Source organism: Salvelinus fontinalis, chromosome 2, assembly GCF_029448725.1.
Source record: "Salvelinus fontinalis isolate EN_2023a chromosome 2, ASM2944872v1, whole genome shotgun sequence".
Taxonomy (NCBI): Eukaryota; Metazoa; Chordata; class Actinopteri; order Salmoniformes; family Salmonidae; genus Salvelinus; species Salvelinus fontinalis.
Window position 1 is genome coordinate 62,819,501 of NC_074666.1, and position 22,184 is coordinate 62,841,684.

At 44.2% G+C, this 22,184-nt stretch overlaps 1 protein-coding gene across 2 annotated transcripts in view; it reads left to right on the forward strand.

Moving 5' to 3' along the window:
• Positions 1-22,184, forward strand: part of sez6l2 (seizure related 6 homolog (mouse)-like 2) — a 68,762-nt gene that overhangs the window by 35,243 nt on the left and 11,335 nt on the right. For both annotated transcript variants that reach the window (XM_055881367.1, XM_055881358.1), the window contains exons 9-13: positions 1,239-1,402; positions 6,713-6,907; positions 7,065-7,203; positions 7,736-7,932; positions 8,213-8,407. In XM_055881367.1, coding sequence (XP_055737342.1) covers positions 1,239-1,402; positions 6,713-6,907; positions 7,065-7,203; positions 7,736-7,932; positions 8,213-8,407 — 890 coding nt within the window. The remainder of the gene's footprint in view (positions 1-1,238; positions 1,403-6,712; positions 6,908-7,064; positions 7,204-7,735; positions 7,933-8,212; positions 8,408-22,184) is intronic.

Sequence of the window (22,184 nt, forward strand, 5' to 3'; positions counted from 1 at the left end):
ATCCAGTTAGTCAGGCATTCCCCAAAGCAGCTGTCTAGGACCCTTACTTTTTTCAATCTTTACTAATGGCCAGCCACTAGCTGTGCGTAAAGAATGTGTGTCTATGTATGCTGATGACCCAACACTATACACGTCAGCTATCACAGCACATGAAATCACTACAACACTTAACAAAGAGCTGCTGTCAGTTTGGGTGGCAAGAAATGGGTGGCAAGAATGGATGGCAAGAAATAAGTTAGTCCTAAATATTTCAAAAACTAAAAGTATTGTATTTGGGACACATTCACTAAACACTTAACCTGATCAAAACATATTGATGCAACAGTAGCTAAGATGGGGAGAGGTCTGTACATAATAAAGCGCTGCTCTGCCTTCTTAAGAACGCTATCAACAAGGCAGGTCCTACAGGCCCTAGTTCTGTCGCAACCTTGACTGCTGTCCAGTCGTGTAGTCAGGCGCCACAAAGAGGGACCTCAGAAAAGTACAACTGGCCCAGAACAGGGCAGCACGCCTGGCCCTTAAATTTACACGGACAGCTAACATTAATAATATGCATGTCAATCTCTCCTGGTTTAAAGTAAAGGAGAGATTGACTTCATCACTACTTGTATTTGTGAGAAGTATTGACATGTTGAATGCACTGAGCTGTCTGTTCAAACTACTAGCACACAGCTCAGACACCCATGCATACCCCACAAGACATGCCACCAGAGGTCTCTCACAGTCCCCAAGTCCAGAACAGACTATGGGAGGCGCACAGTACTACAAAGAGCCATGACTACATGGACCTCTATTCCACATCGCGTAACTCATGAAAGCAGTCAAATCTGATTTTACAAAACAGATAAAAATACATCTTGTGGAACAGTGGGGACTGTGAAGACACTTGCACAGGCAGACACATGCATACACGCACGATAACATACGCACAACACACACACGTACACAGATTTTCTGTTGTAGATATGTGGTAGTAGAGTAGTGTCCTTGGCAGCGGCTAATGGGGATCCATAATAAATACAAATAAAATTATTAAACGTCTTGAAGGAATAACCTCTTTCCCTTCCCTCTTCTTTTCTCCCTTCTTTCCTTCCTTTTAACTTTCTTTCCTTTCTACCGTCCTTCCTTCCTACCTGCTATTCTTCCTCCCTCTGCCCTTCATTCTCCCCTTTCTCCCCACCTTCCGCCTCTCTACTCTTCTTTCTTTCCCTTTATCCTTTCTTCTCCCTCTTTGTCAGGCTGATTGTGCGCAGCGGAAACAACTCCATGTCTCCGCTGCTCTTTGACTCAGACCTGGATGATGTTCCAGAGCGTGGCATCGTGAGCGAGGGCTCCATACTCTACCTGGAGCTCACAGCCGACTCCTCTTCCATCCCGTTACTGCTAGCTCTGCGCTATGAGGGTGAGACCTTAAAATGCTCCCAGCATCAGTACACACAGTTTCTCTTGTCTCTTTCTCACTCTTATTTGTAATTTACTGTGATATGACTGTGCAATACTGCTGGCTGCTTTAGTTTAGGGCTGTCCGCAACAAAAACATTTTTGGGGTCGACCGAGAGTCGTTTTTTCGACCAATAGATTGGGCAAAATGTTTAAACTTGTTTTTCCATATGTGTTTGAATAAAACCAATTAGGTATGTACTGAGCTTGTCTAATGGTTTAAGCACACTGTTTGATTAAGTCACACAAATGACTCAAGAAAGAGCCCGATGGTCACACTGTTAAAAAAAATTGACAGCGAGTGTCTGTGTGACTGGCGCACGTTGTCTCGCTCTCCTAGCATGCATGTGACCAATAGGGCCTGACCTATAGCCCACCATAATCGAACCAATAAATTGGTTATAACAAACTCCGAACACAGTAATGTCAACAGCAAAATGGAGGCGGAGGACGTAAAAATGAAACACGAAACGGGCGAATGTTTACTGGTTGCTCAGGAGGGAAAGGGGAAGTCAGATCTGTGGAAGACATTTGACTCAGAGCATGTGCAGACCAGCTGGCTGGTGTGTTTAAGGACATATTCAATCAATCCTTATCCCAGTCTGCTGTTCCCACATGCTTCAAGAGGGCCACCATTGTTCCTGTTCCCAAGAAAGCTAAGGTAACTGAGCGAAATGACTACCGCCCCGTAGCACTCACTTCCGTCATCATGAAGTGCTTTGAGAGACTAGTCAAGGACCATATCACCTCCACCCTACCTGACACCCTAGACCCACTCCAATTTGTTACCGACCCAATAGGTCCACAGACGACACAATCGCAACCACACTGCACACTGCCCTAACCCATCTGGACAAGAGGAATACCTATGTGAGAATGCTGTTCATCGACTCAGCATTTAACACCATAGTACCCTCCAAACTCGTCATCAAGCTCGAGACCCTGGGTCTCGACCCCGCCCTGTGCAACTGGGTCCTGGACTTCCTGACGGGCCGCCCCCAGGTGGTGAGGGTAGGTAACAACATCTCCACCCCGCTGATCCTCAACACTGGGGCCCCACAAGGGTGCGTTCTGAGCCCTCTCCTGTACTCCCTGTTCACCCACGACTGCGTGGCCATGCACGCCTCCAACTCAATCATCAAGTTTGCGGACGACACTACAGTGGTAGGCTTGATTACCAACAACGACGAGGCGGCCTACAGGGAGGAGGTGAGGTCCCTCAGAGTTTGGTGTCAGGAAAATAACCTCACACTCAACGTCAACAAAACAAAGGAGATGATTGTGGACTTCAGGAAACAGCAGAGGGAGCACCCCCCTATCCACATCGACGGGACAGTAGTGGAGAAGGTGGAAAGTTTTAAGTTCCTCGGTGTACACATCACGGACAAACTGAATTGGTTCACCCACACAGACAGCGTTGTGAAGAAGGCGCAGCAGCGCCTCTTCAACCTCAGGAGGCTGAAGAAATTCGGCTTGTCACCAAAAGCACTCACAAACGTCTACAGATGCACAATCGAGAGCATCCTGTCGGGCTGTATCACCGCCTGTTACGGCAACTGCTCCGCCCACAACCGTAAGGCTCTCCAGAGGGTAGTGAGGTTTGCACAACGCATCACCGGGGGCAAACTACCTGCCCTCCAGGACACCTTCACCACCCGATGTCACAGGAAGGCCATAAAGATCATCAAGGACAACAACCACCCAAGCCACTGCCTGTTCACCCCGCTATCATCCAGAAGGCGAGGTCAGTACAGGTGCATCAAAGCGGGGACCGAGAGACTGAAAAACAGCTTCTATCTCAAGGCCATCAGACTGTTAAACAGCCACCACTAACATTTAGTGGCCGCTGCCAACATACTGACTCAACTCCAGCCACTTTAATAATGGGAATTGATGGAAATGATGTAAAAATGTATCACTAGCCACTTTAAACAATGCCACTTAATATAATGTTTACATACCCTACATTACTCATCTCATATGTATAGACTGTACTCTATACCATCTACTGCATCTTGCCTATGCCGTTCTGTACCATCACTCATTCATATCTTTATGTACATATTCTTTATCCCTTTACACTTGTGTGTATAAGGTAGTAGTTGTGGAATTGTTAGGTTAGATTACTTGTTGGTTATTACTGCATCGTCGGAACTAGCAGCACAAGCATTTCGCTACACTCGCATTAACATCTGCTAACCATGTGTATGTGACAAATACAATTTGATTTGATTTGACTTAGCTTTGGAAACTACTGAAGATCAAGAAAAAGGAGTGTATTGGAGCAAGTGTTACGTTAGTATTGTGTGTGCCAAACAGTTGCTGTTAGATTACAATATTATAATTTTTCTGAACATTCGGAACAGTGTAAACAACACTAAATAAAAAAATGTACCAGAGAGTCTGTTCTAACACAAAATAAATCATATACAGCCTTTATTACAGCAGACAAAAAATAGTTGCATGCATTCTTGAATTGCGGTACAGTCGTCCCCGGGGCGGAGTGGTGCCTGGGAGAAGGTCAATCCGAAGGTCATATGGTCAGTGCAGCAGCAGCGAAGTGGCCTGGGCCTTACTGAACAACTTCCAGGGGTCCTGGTACTCCGCCATACCAATGGTCCGTGGCAACTTCCGAGCTCCCAGGAAGACATCCCGGGGCAGGCTGCGCTGACTTCAGGCAATGAGTTTGGCAGACCGGGCTACAGCCCATGATGGCACCGGCAGACCAGTCAATGAAGGGATTGTGTCGCTGAAGCCAGGAGAATCCCAATACCCTGGGAACCTGAAGAGACTTAATGAGCAGGAACTGGATCATTTCGCTGTGGTTCCCTGACACACCTAGGTTGATGGGGGTGGTACTCTGGGTGACCCGGCCTATAGAGTGCCCGTCCAGTGCTCTAACATCCATGGGAATGGAGAGGGGCTGAGTGGGGATATCCAGCTCGGAAGCCAGGGTAGCATCCATAAAGCTCTCAACGGCCCCAGAGTCGATGAGTACCCAGAGAGATTGACTGGTTCCCCCACAGCAACATGGCATGAAAGGGGGTGCAAGTAAGGGGAGAGGAAAAGTTATCCTTATGGCCCGCCAAAGTACTCACTCCTACCGGTGAGCCTGGTCTTTTAGTGGACAGGTGGAGACGAAATGACCAGTAGTCCCGCAATACAGGCAGCTCTTAGTGTGAAGCCTGTATAGCTGTTCAGCTGGAGACAGCCTAGCTCTGCCTAGTTGCATGGGCTCAGGAAGAGGTAAATGGGCAGTCTTTGGAGGCCCTTGGAGGAACACGGGTAGCCTCGGGCTCTCTCGACAACGGAGCCGTCGGGGACTTCCGGGATTCCTCGGAGGCGAGGTGGAATCCATGGACGGGCGGGCAAAATCGAATCTCCTCTCCTTCCGTTGTTCCCGTAGTCGCCCATCGATCCGAATGGTCAAGGCGATGAGCGAGTCGAGATCCGTCAGTAGCTCTTTTACTTCCTCCAACATGCCGTGCAGGAACATGTCGAACAGTGTGTCCAGGTTCCAGGCACTCTCAGCTGCCAACGTGCGGAATTCCATTGTGTAGTCTGCCACACTGCGGGAGCCTTGCCAAAGCTGGAGTAACTTCCGGGCAGCCTCTCTCCCAGACAATGGAGCATCGAAAACTTTATTTTCCTCTGCCACAAACTCCTCCAGACTGAAGCATATGGCCGAATGTTGTTCCCATACTGCCGTAGCTCAGGCCAGAGCCCTGCTGGACATCAGCGGGAAGAGGTACGCTATCTTATTTATAATACAGGGGCAGGCAAATGACAGGTCAAAGGCAAGCAGGGGTCAGTAGTCCAGAGAAGGTGCAAAGGGTCCAGAACGGCAGGCAGTCTCAGAGTCAGGGCAGGTAGGCGTCAATAATAATGGGGCAAGGTATAGAATAGCAGGCAGACTCAGGGTCAGGGCAGGCAGAAACATTAAAACCAGGAACGACTAGGAAACAGGAGCAAGAAACAAACACTGGTAGGTTTCACAAACAAAAGGAAGTAGCAACAAACAAACAGAGAACACAGGTATAAATACATAGGGGATAATGCACGTTGTGTTAGCTAATCCAAGTTCCGGGATGCTGGCCTTCTAGGCAGAGTTGCAAAGAAAAAGCCATATCACAGACTGGCCAATAAAAATAAAAGATTGGCAAAAGAACACAGACACTGGACAGAGGAACTCTGCCTAGAAGACCAGCATCCCGGAGTCGCCTCTTCACTGTTGACGTTGAGACTGGTGTTTTGCGAGTACTATTTAATGAAGCTGCCAGTTGAGGAGTTGTGAGACGTCTGTTTCTCAAACTAGACACTAATGTACTTGTCCTCTTGCTCAGTTGTGCACCGGGGCCTCCCACTCCTCTTTCTATTCTGCTTAGAGCCAGTTTGCACTGCTCTGGGAAGGGGGTAGTACACAGCATTGTACGAGATCTTCAGTTTCTTGGCAATTTCTCGCATGGAATTGCCTTAATTTCTTAGAACAAGAACAGACTGAGTTTCAGAAGAAAGTCTTTGTTTCTGGCCATTTTGAGCCTGTAATCGAACCCACAAATGCTGATGCTCTCAACTACTCAACTAGTCTAAAGAAGGCCCGTTTTATTGCTTCTTTAATCAGTATAACAGTTTTCAGCTGTGCTAACATAATTGCAAAAGGGTTTTCTTATGATAAATTAACCTTTTAAAATGATAAACTTGGATTAGCAAACACAATGTGCCATTGGAACACAGGAGTGATGGTTGCTGTTAATGGGCCTCTGTATAGCCTATGTAGATATTCCATTAAAAATCTGCCGTTGCTACAATAGTCATTTACAACATTAACAATGTCTACACTATTTCTGATCAATTTGATGTTGTTTTAATGGACAAAAAATGTGCTTTTCTTTCAAAAGCAAGGACATTTCTAAGTGACCCCAAACTTTTGAACGGTAGTGTACATAATTTAACCATTTACAATTTCAGTATCACATGTCTTAGAGTGATGGACTGTGCCATCCCTGTGGCCTCCGCAATGGATTAGTCCACTGAGACAGGCGTGAATCAGGCGTCAATCATGTGCACCATGAAAAAAATATTAACATTGCGACTGCTCAACTAAAGAAATCTCGTTTGACCAACAGCCTATCAACCAAACAATCGACCGGTTGACTAAATGGTGTCAGCCCTACTTTAATTAATCTTATATTATGCACTTATCCTACTTCTCTCCTTTTCTCTCCTCATATTTACACGTGCACACTGTTTTATCTCTCTCGCTCTCTCTCAGCCTTTGACGGGGAACACTGTTATGAGCCCTACTTGCCCCATGGGAATTTCAGCAGCAGTGACATCACCTTTCCGTTGGGCACCACAGTCACCTTCTCCTGCTCCCCAGGCTTTGTCATGGAGCAGGGCTCTGGGGTCATTGAATGTGTGGACCAAAGCGATCCACACTGGAATGAGAGCGAGCCTGTGTGTAAAGGTAATACTATTGAATACTACCATTACATTATGATAATTTGTTTATAAAGCCCCTTTCATTCACGAAACTAAAAACTAAAGACAATAATACAAGTAATGTTACAATAACTTTTTCCCTGTGCTACTACCTCACACCCTCTCTTCCCACCCCCTCTCAGCTTTGTGTGGGGGAGAGTTGACCGATCCCTCCAGTACTGTTTTGTCCCCCGATTGGCCACAGAGCTACTCCAAGGGGCAGGACTGTGTGTGGCAGATCCATGGCAATGAGGAGAAGCGCATCGAACTGGACATCCAGATGTGAGTTTGGCCTCACCAACACCCAACAGGCATAATTCTGGTCTTTGAAGCTGTGGTTGAAGCAATTGGGAGAGGGAATTGTTCTCCTTTAATTTTCCCTTTCCTCTTTTGCTTCTGAAACCTCACTGCATAACATGAGCGCTCCCTTTGCATATTCTTTTCCCCCACTACACAAGAGGTATATGATGGAGGTAGAACTCAAAATAAGCATGTTTATGTTTCAGAAATGTGCATGTTTTGTAAGGAATATACTTGAGGTATAAAATGTAGGTCGAACAATGTGAGCCTTGCGTTTCATTGAAGGCTAATTCTGTGGCTGGTGTAGCGCCGTCTTTTTGATTATAGTGGGTGCATGTCAACTGTGACTGACAGACATAAAAAAACTGATGTGATGCTTCCAGTGAAGTTTTTATTGTAAGGATTGGAAATGACAATGTTTGTGAGAAGCTACATTTCATGATTCCATTTGAAGTGACATTGTGATTTAAAGTGAAAGTTGTTTTCCTCCCCATGTATTTTGTCGCTCTCAAAGTTTGAATATCCGCCACAACGACGTTCTCACCATATTCGATGGTCACGACCTCATGTCCCATGTGATTGGCCAGTACCTGGGGTCACGAGAGCGTTTCCAGGTCGTGTCAGGTGGTTCTGAGGTCACTATTCAGTTCCAGAGTGACCCTGACGACTCCTCCTTTATTCTGAGCCAGGGGTTCCTTATTCACTACCGTGGTACGTACACATATAGGACTTTTACATACAAGACATTACATACACATAACATGATATGCAAAACATTGATTGCCCATACATAACATCACACAAATACAAAATCTACATTTTATGTTAACAACTTTGTAGATATAATATGGACAGACAACACGATGACGTATTCTACCTCAATTGTGTGTTCTACACGATATATTTAAATCTGAATGTTCTGTAACATTATATCCTCCTGAACAAGCACCTGGTTTATCCTACATCTAATGACATCTTTTTTTTCATCCAGAGGTAGAGCCTAATGACACCTGCCCTGCCCTCCCTCAAATCGAATTTGGCTGGATTAGCTCCTCCCACACCTCTCCCGTGAGGGGAAGTGTGTTGACCTATCAGTGCCAGCCGGGGTATGACATCAGTGGCTCTGACATCATCACTTGCCAATGGGATCTTTCCTGGAGCAACAGCCCACCCACCTGCATCAAAGGTGAGCTAAAGTGCGTTCCTGCCTGACTACATTGCTGACGCACGCCAGATCATATATTATAGCAAGTCAATGTGGCATGCAATCATTGGTTGATGCAATGCAACAGCTGAGTAGGGGAACACAACCCTATACTTCCAACAACACTTCGGACTTGTTTGAGAGCATCGATTTTACTCTGTTGCACGTCACCGACTGAGCATACTAGCTGATTTACAAATCACTTTACATGTTAGAGGTTGAGTAAAAGGCCTAGATTTAATCAGATCGAGCGTTAACTGGCGATAGCCGACGACCGCATAGCTGATGTTTTGGTGGTGTTGGAGGTGGAACTGCATTGGAGCTTTCAAATCAGTGAGCAGCTGCTCTTGATCATTGTCACAAAGCCACACCTGTCTCACTCGCGTTAGAAGTTCAGAACGAGAAAGTGTAGGCCAAATAGAAATAATGACGCTCAAATTAAAAATCATTGAACTAAATAATGAGGATTTCTCTCAGCCTAATCAAGGTGTAGATTACATCTCATATTCCAGTGTTTGACCTTGTAAGCAAGGCCACATGGGATTTATCTTAATGCGACTCTGAGCAGCCAATAGCAATGTCCGCTTTAGGTAGAATACCAGGAGCTGTTTGTAGATTTGACAGCTCTAACGCAGTTCCACCTCCGACACCGCCAAAACAACCACTATGCAGATGTTGGCTAAATTGAATAGAGCCTTTGAAGATTATAGAATTAGGTTGCTTTTATACATTATAATTGGTTTCCTCCTCCCAATTAAAAGTCCCAATTTGACATATCACTTTACAAATGCGTTTTGGGAGAAATTTACATTTTATCAGAATTTGACCGAAGAATAACACACGAGTGAATACACAGCAGGAGTGAAGCCACTGTCCACATAAGACGGTAAAGACCCACATCATACCGAGTCCTCATTGTTTTTGAAAATAAAAATTGCCACTGATTAAAATCAACTTATCATCTGAGCATATCCTCTGATTTCTTTATTCTGTATCAGCAAAAAATTGGTTTATCACTTATACGGTGTGCAGGCTTTTAACATAGCCCTTTATACACCCCTGCTGGTTTACCCCTACTAGCTAACTACTAGCAGCCTTGAAACACATAACTTATTAGCAGTTTAGCACATCAGCATTTCTCATGCTTTTACACAAAATCAAGAAACTTTTACCATTATAGTAGACATTGACCGTTTATAACCTAAACTCTGTTGTTGGCTGATAGTACAGTGGTTCTTCCTTTAAAAGTTGCGTCATACTGCAGCACAGCTTGTGGCACGCAAGCTGTGCTGCATAATCGTATGGCACGTTAGAGTGCATGAAGTCATATTATTTTACTGTCAGCCGTTGTTGCCATTAATGCTAGTTTGACCACCAGAGGGCATCTTTGAGAAGCGAAGTTATTGAAATGACTTGGAGCTGTAGGCCTAAGTGTCCTGTTTACTGTAGCTGTTATAGCATAACTTACTTATTGGCATACAGGCCTACTTCAATATACAGTATATCATTCATTCATTTGTGTATGTCATCACACAGCATACAAGTCATCCATGTCTTTAAATACAGTCAAGCATTTTAGTTATAAAACGAAATAACAAAGGAAGCCTTGAATAATTAAACAATGAAAAAAATCGCAACTTGTCGGCTAAAGCGTTTGAATTCAAGAATGCATTTGGCTTTTTATTATTGGCTGCACTAGAGACTTTAAAACCTTTTTTTGTAGATATTTTGCTTAATTGATTAATATTATGGTGGTTCTATTCCAAGAAAAGCGGAAATGCATTTTACAGTAGCCTCAGGGTTTCTGTAAGAAAAAAATTACGCTGTACCATATGACCGGTCGGGAGTAGACCTAGGCTACTAACTGACTGCGAGTGAAGAGCAAAATAATCTTAACATTTCCATTATGCAAAGAGATGGGAGAAGTGACATGCCTCGCAAACATCCATTAATATATTTAGTCCTTTAGGAAAATATGACACTGTACAATGTGACCGGTCGGGAGTAGGCCTAGGATACTAAGTGACTGCGGTGTAGAAATGTTTCTACACCGTAATTGTAGGCTAACCAATACCCAAAGATGTTGATGAACAAATACTGTAAATGTGCGTGTTACATGGTCCAGTTACAACTTCTTCTGACAAAGTAGAGAAAAACAGCATTTTTTTTTTTGTGTGTGTGTGCGCGAGACAGAGGTTGAGCAATTCTTACACTATAGTTTTAAATTCAATCACTCTCTTCTTCTTCACCCTCATCATTCAGTTAATTCAAATTCAATTGAAATATATGTTGTCACTCCCATGGCAAAGTTTAAAAACAGCCAGATTTGTGGAATTGATTTATCCAACATTTTGTGGTTGCATGAGATTTGGTGATCACAGAATCAGTAGGATATTAAATAAACACTCAAATAGGCAACAGAAGCAGGAAAAGCATAGGGTTGAGTGACTCACTCATTCCTGGCTTTCGTTCAAAATAAGTTATATTATAATGCAGGGTTGAAGACACATTCTTTCACATTCTTTGACATTGAGTTAGAAATGTAAAACTTTAGAGTACTTAATCATTGAATACTTTGCAAGTTTTCTATTTTTTGGCCATTAGGCTACTACACTTTACAATAGAACTCAACTCTTCACTGACCGTAGCATCTATCGGTAGTCTAAACTGTGGCACAAATTGGGGGATTTTTCACACCTTGTTGATTTCCTCTATCGCTTCTAGAGGCCTATTGTCCACCTGGTATGTGTGGTTCCAAAGGTTAAAGGGTCACCTTCAGGTGGATGTGTGGTTTCAGAGAGAAGCCAGCTGCTAGCCTGTGACCAGGCACGGTGGATGACATCCTTTTTCTGCAGAGTAATTTGAAGAAATACAGTGATGAATGGACTATTTTTTAAGTTATTGTTTTACTATATTTATTTGTTGTCTAATATTAGAAGGCTCTTTTAAAGCAATTTGAGTTGTCAATGTGTCGCATTGCATATATATCCGTTCTTAATTCATGGCGTGGTTTCTTTTTAGCCAAATGTTGAATAGACATGCAGACAAATTAATTAATGCAGGGAAGAAAAGAGGAATTATAGGCTACTGTCTGTAGTCATAAATACAATTAGGCTAAATAAATGTATATTATTTTTGGGGGGTAACGGATTGGCTCTCAGAACTCATTAAGAGGCAGCTTCTATCGTCAATATAATCATTCATTCAGACATGTAAACACAAACGGTGCAGTTTGGGGCCATGTGGCAGAGAGTGATGCCGGCGCTGGAGATGGGGGTGTAAGCAGGTGGGTCTGGGCAGGTGTGATGTAGTTGTCGTTTGTATGTGTAAATAAAGCCAGTTAGTTATTTTGAATTATTTATATTTGTTTTTAGAGGTAGAGAAACCAAAGCCCCCTGTGACTATTTTTCGGATATTGTCAGTCCACATGTCAAGTGTAATTGCGCTATCGTATTTAACCCAAGTTCTCGCTCAACTCCAAGACCACCCGCCAGCAAACATTTTTGGGTCCTGATGCCGGACTCTAGAGAGACAAGAAGAGAGACTCTCAGACTGAAACATTCACACCTCCATTCATTTACGAAAAGATAGTCAATTTGTGCCACAGTTTAGACTACCGATAGATCAGTGTTCGAACTCCCCCTTGTGATAGTGTGGTGCAATTTACCACAATCTGCCACTATCTACCACAAACGGTCACGGCATAAGCTCAAAACTTTTAAAGGAAGAACCACTGTAGCTATAGCTCGCCAAATGCTAACCTGAGTGCTAACATTACTAAAATGACTAGCAGCAGTAACAGTAAAATCCAGGTATAATGGCAAACACAAACATTGGCTATCATGATATCCTGCAAGTTGTATCCGCCAATAAAGATCAGGTAGTTCAGCAAAAATAAAGACATATCTTGAAATATATAATGACATTAATCTGATTCGTATTTCACCATTCATTTCTGCAAAACATACAGTGTTGGAGTTGTTGTAGCTTGCTTGCTAACTATCTAGCTAGCTTATTCCATCAGCAAACACCATGCTAAATCTGAATGGGCCAGCTTGTTTTGCATGGCCAGTTGCACTTAGATAGCTGGCTATCTTAGTTTTTAATCATCTACTAGCAACATAACATGACAAAACATTTTAGGCCACTTTAGTACCTACTTACCCGATTCACCTCCATCACAGAAGTCATCCGCCATTGTGCTGTAACACCGGTGGTGTCAGTGGACTTGGAGCCGGCAGGATTTAACTGTGGGCAGAGAACTCGTTTTTACCAGCCCGGGCTTCATGGTGAATGCACTATTCCACTGTTGGTAGCCATCGTAATCGTTTGGGGCAGAGTGGGACGAAACCAGTTTTTTGGTGTTTTTTTGCAAATGTATTACAAATAAAAACAGAAATACCTTATTTACATAAGTATTCAGAACCTTTGCCATGAGACTCGAAATTGAGCTCAGGTGCATCCTTTTTCCATTGATCATCCTTGAGATGTTTCTACAAATTGATTGGAGTCCACCTGTGGTATCAGATATGAAGGTAAAACCGAGATGCAGACCACGTCGGATAACGAATAGTTTAATAATCCCAAAGTGGTGAAAAGGTACAGGATGGCAGGCAGGGTCAGGGGCAGGAAGAGTGGTCAGGCAGGTGGGCAGGGCAATAGTCGAAACCAGGAGGGCGAGAGCAAGGGTCGAAACCAGGAGGGCGAGAAAAAGAGAGACTGGGGGAAAAGCAGGAGCTGAAACAAAACGCTGCTTGGCTTGAACAAACAAGACGAACTGGCACAGACAGACAGAAAACACAGGTATAGATATACAGGGCATAACGGGGAAGATGGGCGACACCTGGAGTGGGGTGGAGACAATCACAAAGACACGTGAAACAGACCAGAGTGTGATGTGTGGTAAATTCAATTAATTAGACATGATTTGGAAAGGCACACACCTGTCTTTATAAGGTCCCACAATTGACAGTGCATGTCAGAGCAAGGAATTGTCTGCACAGATCTGGGAAAGGGTACCAAAAAATGTACTAAAAAATGTCTGCAGCATTAATTAAAGGTCCCCAATAACACAATGGTCTCCATCATTCTTAAATGGAAGAGGTTTGGAACCACCAAGACTCTTCCTAGAGTTGCCGCCTGGCCAAACTGAGCATTCGGGGGAGAAAAGCCTTGGTCAGGGAGGTGACCAAGAACACAATGGTCACTCTGACAGAGCTCCAGAGTTCCTCTGTGGAGATGGGATAACCTTCCAAAAGGACAACCATCTCTGAAAAACTCCACCAGTCAGGCCTTTATGGTAGAGTGGCCAGACGGAAGCCACTCTTCGCTAAAAGGCACATGACAGCCTGCTTCGAGTTTGCCAAAAGGCAACTAAAGGACAACCAGACCATGAGAAATGAGATTCTCTGGTCTGATGAAACAAATATGTACCTGTTTTGCCTGATAGCTAAGTGTCTGGCTCATCACCTGGCTAATACTATCCCTACGGTGAAGCATGGTTGTGGCAGCATCATGATGTGGGTTTGTTTTTCAGCGGCAAATACTAAGAGACTTGTCAGAATCGAGGGAAAGATGAACGGAGAAAAGTACAGAGATTCTTGATGAAAACCTGCTCAAGAGCTCAGACCTCAGACTGGGGTGAATGTACACCTTCCAACAGGACAACGACCCTAAGCACAGAGCCAAGACAAAGCAGGAGTGGCTTCGGGACAAGTCTCTTAATGTCCTTGAGTGACCAAGCCAGAGTCCGGACTTGAATCCGATTGAACATCTCTGAGAGCCCTGAAAAGAGCTGTGCAACAACGCTCTCCATCCAAACTGACAGAGCTTGAGAGGATCTGCAAAGAAGATTGGGAGAAACTCCAAGTGCAGGTGTGCCAAGCTTGTAGCGTCATACCCAAGAAGACTCGAGGATGTAATCGCTGCCAAAGGTGCTTCAATAAAGTACTGAGTAAAGGGTCTTAATACTCATGTAAATGTACTATTTCATTTTTAATACATTTGCAAAAAATTCCTAAAACCGGTTTTGCTTTGTCATTATGGGGTATTTTGTGTAGATTGATGAGGAAAAAAATAATTCAATCAATTTTAGAATAAGGCTGTAACGTAACAAAATGTGGAAAAAGTCAAGGTTGTCTGAATACTTTCTGAATGCACTGTATTGTGCAACCTTCCCTTTAAGGGTAATTATTTATTGTACCAACAACATCTGCAAATACCAATAAAACTTTCACGTTTCAAAGTTTACTTTCCTTGCTTTGTCCAACAACACTATTATGAATCTAGCAAATAAGTTTTGTGGTTCAGAGTGCACTATTTTTTTAGTTCCATAGGGCAAATATGTGCTAGCAAGTTTCTCACACTGGCTTTATTTTTTATTTTTTATTTCACCTTTATTTAACCAGGTAGGCTAGTTGAGAACAAGTTCTCATTTACAACTGCGACCTGGCCAAGATAAAGCAAAGCAGTTCGACACATACAACAACACAGAGTTATACATGGAATAAACAAACATACAGTCAATAACACAATAGAAAAGTCTATATAGAGTGTGTGCAAATGAGGTAAGATAAGGGAGGTAAGGCAATAAATGGGCCATAGTGGCGAAAAAATTTAAATGTAGCAATTGTTAAATTACAATTTAACAATCTAGCACATTACTTCCGGCACCGACCGAGATGGCCGTCTCGCTTCGCGTTCCTAGGAAAATATGCAGTATTTATTTTTTTATGTGTTATTCCTTACATTGGTACCCCAGGTAATCTTAGGTTTCATTACATACAGTCGGGAGGAACTACTGAATATAAGAGCAACGTCAACTCAAAATCGTTACAACCAGGAATATGACTCTCCCGAAGCGGATCCTGTGTTTTGCCTTCCACCCAATACAATGGATCTGATCCCAGCCGGCGACACTAAACAACGACGCCGTAAAAGGGGCAAACGAAGCGGTCTCCTGGTCAGGCTTCGGAGATGGGCACATCACGCTCCACTCCCTAGCATACTACTCGCCAATGTCCAGTCTCTTGACAATAAGGTTGATGAAATCCGAGCAAGGGTAGCTTTCCAGAGAGATATCAGAGACTGCAACGTTCTTTGCTTCACGGAAACATGGCTTACTCGAGAGACGCTAACGGAGTCGGTGCAGCCAGCTGGTTTCTTCACGCATCGCGCCGACAGAAACAAACATCTTTCTGGTAAGAAGAGGTGCGGGGGTGTATGCCTTATGATTAACGAGACGTGGTGTGATCATAACAACATACAGGAACTCAAGTCATTCTGTTCACCAGATTTAGAATTCCTCACAATCAAATGTCGACCGCATTATCTACCAAGGGAATTCTCTTCGATTATAATCACAGCCGTATATATCCCCCCCAAGCAGACACATCGATGGCCCTGAACGAACTTTATCTGACTCTTTGTAAACTGGGAACCACACACCCTGAGGCTACATTCATCGTAGCTGGGGATTTTAACAAGGCTAATCTGAAAACAAAACTCCCTAAATTCTATCAGCATATCGATTGCGCTACTAGGGCTGGTAAAACCTTGGACCATTGTTATACTAACTTCCGCGACGCATATAAGGCGCTCCCCCGCCCTCCTTTCGGAAAAGCTGACCACGACTCCATTTTGTTGCTTCCAGCCTACAAACAGAAACTAAAACAGCAAGCTCCCACGCTCAGGTCTGTTCAACACTGGTCCGACCAATCTGATTCCACGCTTCAAGACTGCTTCGATCACGTGGATTGGGATATGTTCCGCATTGCGTCCAACAACAACATTGACGAATACGCTGATTCGGTTAGCGAGTTCATTAGAAAGTGCATCGACGATGTCGTACACACAGCAACGATTAAAACATTCCCAAACCCGAAACCGTGGATTGATGGCAGCATTCGCGTGAAACTGAAAGCGCGAACCACTGCTTTTAACCAGGGCAAGGTGACCGGAAACATGAACGAATACAAACAGTGTAGCTATTCCCTCCGCAAGGCAATCAAACAAGCTAAGTCCCAGTATAGAGACAAAGTAGAGTCGCAATTCAACAGCTCAGACACAAGAGGTATGTGGCAGGGTCTACAGTCAATCCCGGATTACAAAAAGAAAACCAGCCCCGTCGCGGACCAGGATGTCTTCCTCCCAGACAGACTAAATAACTTTTTTGCTCGCTTTGAGGACAATACAGTGCCACTGACAAGGCCCGCTACCAAAACCTGCGGGCTCTCCTTCACTGCAGCCGAGGTGAGTAAAACATTTAAACGTGTTAACCCTCGCAAGGCTGCAGGCCCAGACGGCATTCCCAGCCGCGTCCTCAGAGCATGCGCAGACCAGCTGGCTGGTGTGTTTAAGGACATATTCAATCAATCCTTATCCTAGTCTGCTGTTCCCACATGCTTCAAGAGGGCCACCATTGTTCCTGTTCCCAAGAAAGCTAAGGTAACTGAGCTAAACGACTACCGCCCCGTAGCACTCACTTCCGTCATCATGAAGTGCTTTGAGAGACTAGTCAAGGACCATATCACCTCCACCCTACCTGACACCCTAGACCCACTCCAATTTGCTTACCGACCCAATAGGTCCACAGACGACGCAATCGCAACCACACTGCACACTGCCCTAACCCATCTGGACAAGAGGAATACCTATGTGAGAATGCTGTTCATCGACTACAGCTCAGCATTTAACACCATAGTACCCTACATACTCGTCATCAAGCTCGAGACTCTGGGTCTCGACCCCGCCCTGTGCAACTGGGTTCTGGACTTCCTGACGGGCCGCCCCCAGGTGGTGAGAGTAGGTAACAACATCTCCACCCCGCTGATCCTCAACACTGGGGCCCCACAAGGGTGCGTTCTGAGCCCTCTCCTGTACTCCCTGTTCACCCACGACTGCTTGGCCATGCACGCCTCCAACTCAATCATCAAGTTTGCGGACGACACTACAGTGGTAGGCTTGATTACCAACAACGACGAGACGGCCTACAGGGAGGAGGTGAGGTCCCTCGGAGTGTGGTGTCAGGAAAATAACCTCACACTCAACGTCAACAAAACAAAGGAGATGATTGTGGACTTCAGGAAACAGCAGAGGGAGCACACCCCTATCCACATCGACAGGACAGTAGTGGAGAAGGTGGAAAGTTTTAAGTTCCTCGGTGTACACATCACGGACAAACTGAATTGGTCCACCCACACAGACAGCATTGTGAAGAAGGCGCAGCAGCGCCTCTTCAACCTCAGGAGGCTGAAGAAATTCGGCTTGTCACCAAAAGCACTCACAAACGTCTACAGATGCACAATCGAGAGCATCCTGTCGGGCTGTATCACCGCCTGGTACGGCAACTGCTCCGCCCACAACCGAAAGGCTCTCCAGAGGGTAGTGAGGTCTGCACAACGCATCACCGGGAGCAAACTACCTGCCCTCCAGGACACCTACACCACCCGATGTCACAGGAAGGCCATAAAGATCATCAAGGACAACAACCACCCAAGCCACTGCCTGTTCACCCCGCTATCATCCAGAAGGCGAGGTCAGTACAGGTGCATCAAAGCGGGGACCGAGAGACTGAAAAACAGCTTCTATCTCAAGGCCATCAGACTGTTAAACAGCCACCACTAACATTTAGTGGCCGCTGCCAACATACTGACTCAACTCCAGCCACTTTAATAATGGGAATTGATGGAAATGATGTAAAAATTTATCACTAGCCACTTTAAACAATGCCACTTAATATAATCTTTACATATCCTACATTACTCATCTCATATGTATATGTATATACTGTACTCTATATCATCTACTGCATCTTGCCATCTTTATGTAATACATGTATCATTAGCCACTTTAAACTATGCCACTTTATGTTTACATACCCTACATTACTCATCTCATATGTATAGACTGTACACTATACCATCTACTGCATCTTGCCTATGCCGTTCTGTACCATCACTCATTTATATATCTTTATGTACATATTCTTTATCCCTTTACACTTGTGTGTATAAGGTAGTAGTTGTGGAATTGTTAGGTTAGATTACTTGTTGGTTATTACTGCATTGTCGGAACTAGAAGCACAAGCATTTCGTTACACTCGCATTAACATCTGCTAACCATGTGTATGTGACAAATAAAATTTGATTTGATTTGAGTGATAGATGTGCAGGAGATGAATGTGCAAGTAGAGATACTGGGGTGCAAAGGAGAAAAAGAAAAAATAACAGTATGGGGATGAGGTAGTTGGATGGGCTATTTACAGATGGGCTATGTACAGGTGCAGTGATCTGTGAGCTGCTCTAACAGCTGGTGCTTAAAGCTAGTGAGGGAGATATGAGTCTCCAGCTTCAGTGATTTTTGCAGTTTGTTCCAGTCATTGGCAACAGAGAACTGGAAGGAAAGGCGGCCAAAGGAGGAATTGTCTTTGGGGTTGACCAATGAAATATAATACTGCTGGAGCGCATGCTACGGGTTTGTGCTGCTATTGTGACCAGTGAGCTGAGATAAGGCGGGGCTTTACCTAGCAAAGACTTATAGATGACCTGGAGCCAGTGGGTTTGGCGACGAGTATGAAGCGAGGGCCAGCCAACGAGAGCATACAGGTCGCAGTGGTGGATAGTATATGGGGCTTTGGTGACAAATCGGATGGCACTGTAATAGACTGTATCCAATTTCCTGAGTAGAGTGTTGGAAGCTATTTTGTAAATGACATCGCCGAAGTCAAGGATCGGTAGGATAGTCAGTTTTACAAGGGTATGTTTGGCAGCATGAGCGAAGGATGTTTTTTTGCGAAATAGGAAGCCGATTCTAGATTTAATTTTGGATTGGAGATGCTTAATGTGAGTCTGGAAGTAGAGTTTACAATCTAACCAGACACCTAGGTATTTGTAGTTGTCCACATATTCTAAGTCAGAACCGTCCAGAGTAGTGATGCTGGACGGGCGGGCAGGTGCGAGCAGCGATCGGTTGAAGAGCATGCATTTCATTTTACTTGCATTTAAGAGCAGTTCACGGAAGGAGAGTTGTATGGCATTGAAGCTCGTCTGGAGGTTAGTTAACACAGTGTCCAAAGAGGGGCCAGGATGTAGCCATGGGTGGAGCAGGGTGGTTGCCTAGCAACCAGACCTGGGTTCAAATGCTATCTCTATGAAAACCAAAATACTCCGTTTTAAGTGAGAAGTCATTGGTCTGAAGCCGAGATATAAAGGAAATTCACGAGCACCACAATGCCTGCTCTATCAAGGTTTTCCAGCACACAGCTTTGACCTACAATTATACTTCAAACAATGAATAGGCATGTTGTTTAGGATTTAAACCTCACCAAACCTTGCTGTGCCGTGTGGAGATTATAAGAGTACATGGCCATTAAGGCCAGCTCGTTCTTCATGATGTTCAAACGTTCATAGATGACCAGAAGGGTCAATTAATAATCACTGTGTTTGTCGAGGGTGCAACAGATCAGCACCTCAGGAGGTAATGTCAGTTTGCTTTTCAGAGCTGAGCATTCAGAGGTGGAGACCGCAGGTGAGGTAGAGAGAGAGAGAGCGAGAGAGGGAGGGAGAGAGAGAGAGGGTCGAAAACAGCAGGTGCGGGACAAGATAGCACGTCTGGTGAACAGGTCAGGGTTCCATTGCCGTAGGCAGAACAGTTCAAACTGGAGCAGCAGCATGACAAGGTAGGACCTTTGGTGAACAGGTCAGGGTTCCATAGCCACAGGCAAAACAGCAGAAACTGGATCAGCAGTACGACCAGGTGGACTAGGGACAGCCAGGAGTCATCTGGCCAGGTAGTCCTGAGGCATGGTCCTAGGGCTCAGGTACAGAGAGAGAGAGAGAGAGAGAGAGAAATTCCTTCAGAAAGTATTAACATCCCTTGCTAACAAAGCAAAAAGTTAAATTTTTGTATACCTACAGGGGTCCTAAAATTCCAAATCAAATGGCTAAATGATGAAACAATTTCATAGGTTAGCTTAGTAGATATTGCGATCTAAGGGCTTAGACTTACAGGGGTTAAACTGGTAACTACAGAATTTACATGAGCCACGTGATAACTGACAGTTGTGGACTCAAGTCTACTGTAACCTAAGTTACAAATTTGATGATTTGAGATTTGACTTGACAGAAAATAAAATGACTTGGACTTGAGACTGATGACTTGAAATTATTTGGCCAGGTTTGTAATGTTGTGGCACAGAGACTACGTGGATTACTCTACACGCAGCCAGAGAGTAGCCGCAGCATCGCCCATGCAAAAAAAACTGCAACAGATTGGCTAGTGAAACGCACAATGGGCTCTATTATTGGACCAGCAAACTGTCAATTAACACAGGTCGGGTTCTGAGCTGGCGAACAGATTGTTGATTTTCTGTACAGCTATAGGATTTGGTGCAGAGCAAACGTCAAATTATAGGAAGAGAGGATTGCCATAATAAATAAATATGCAGCTCCAAAAATTGTTTGGTAATCAAGAATATTACTTTGCAAACTCATCAGCAATGGGGCAACAATTACTAGCATAGGCCTCCTGGTATTTTGGTATGTAACAATTGCTTGAAATTGATCATTTACATATGAAGCTTGCATTTGGAATTTGTTTAAAAATTATTATTATTATGGCACCTGTCACGTTCTGACCTTAGTTCCTTTTTTATGTCTTTATTTTTAGTTTGGTCAGGGCGTGAGTTGGGGTGGGCATTCAATGTTTTTTCTATGTTTTGTTCTGTGGTTATATTTCTATGTGTTTGGCCTAGTATGGTTCTCAGAGGCAGGTGTCGATCGTTGTCTCTGATTGAGAATCATACTTACGTAGCCTGTTTTCCCACTATGGGTGGTGGGTAGTTATTTTCTGTTTAGTGTTTTTGTTTGCACCTTACAGAACTGTTCGTTTGTCGGTTTTTGTTCAGTATTCATTCTTTATTCAATTATTATGAATACGTACCACGCTGTACTTTGGTCCTCTTCTCCTTCCACCAACGACAACCGTTACAGTGCAATACTCCCGCCAGTGGAGAGTGTTTTTTACATACACTATGCCTTTAAACAGCTTGGAAAATTCCAGAAAATGATGTAATGGCTTTAGAAGCTTCTGATAGGCTAATTGACATAATTTGACTCAATTGGAGGTGTACCTGTGGATGTATTTCAAGGCCTACCTTCAAACTCAGTGCCTCTTTTCTTGATATCATGGGAAAATCAAAAGAAATCAGCCAAGACCTCCGAAAAAAGACGGTGGACCTCCACAAGTCTGGTTCATCCTTGGGAGCAATTACCAAATGCCTGAAGGTACCACGTTCATCTGTACAAACAATAGTACGCAAGTATAAACACCATGGGACCATGCAGCCGGCATACCGCTCAGGAAGGAGACACGTTCTGTCTCCTTGAGATGAGCGTACTTTGGTGCGAAATGTGCAAATCAATCCCAGAACAACAGCAAAGGACCTTGTGAAGATGCTGGAGGAAACGGCTACAAAAGTATCTATATCTACAGTAAAATGAGTCCTATATCGACATAACCTGAAAGGCTGCTCAGCAAGGAAGAAGCCACTGCTCCAAAACCGCCAGACTACGGTTTGCAACTGCACATGGGGACAAAGATCGTACTTTTTGGAGAAATGTCCTCAGGTCTGATGAAGCAAAAATAGAACTGTTTGGCTATAATTACCATTGTCATGTTTGGAGGGAAAAGGGGGAGGCTTGCAAGCCGAAGAACACCATCCCAACTGTGAAGCACGGGGGTGGCAGCATCATGTTGTGGG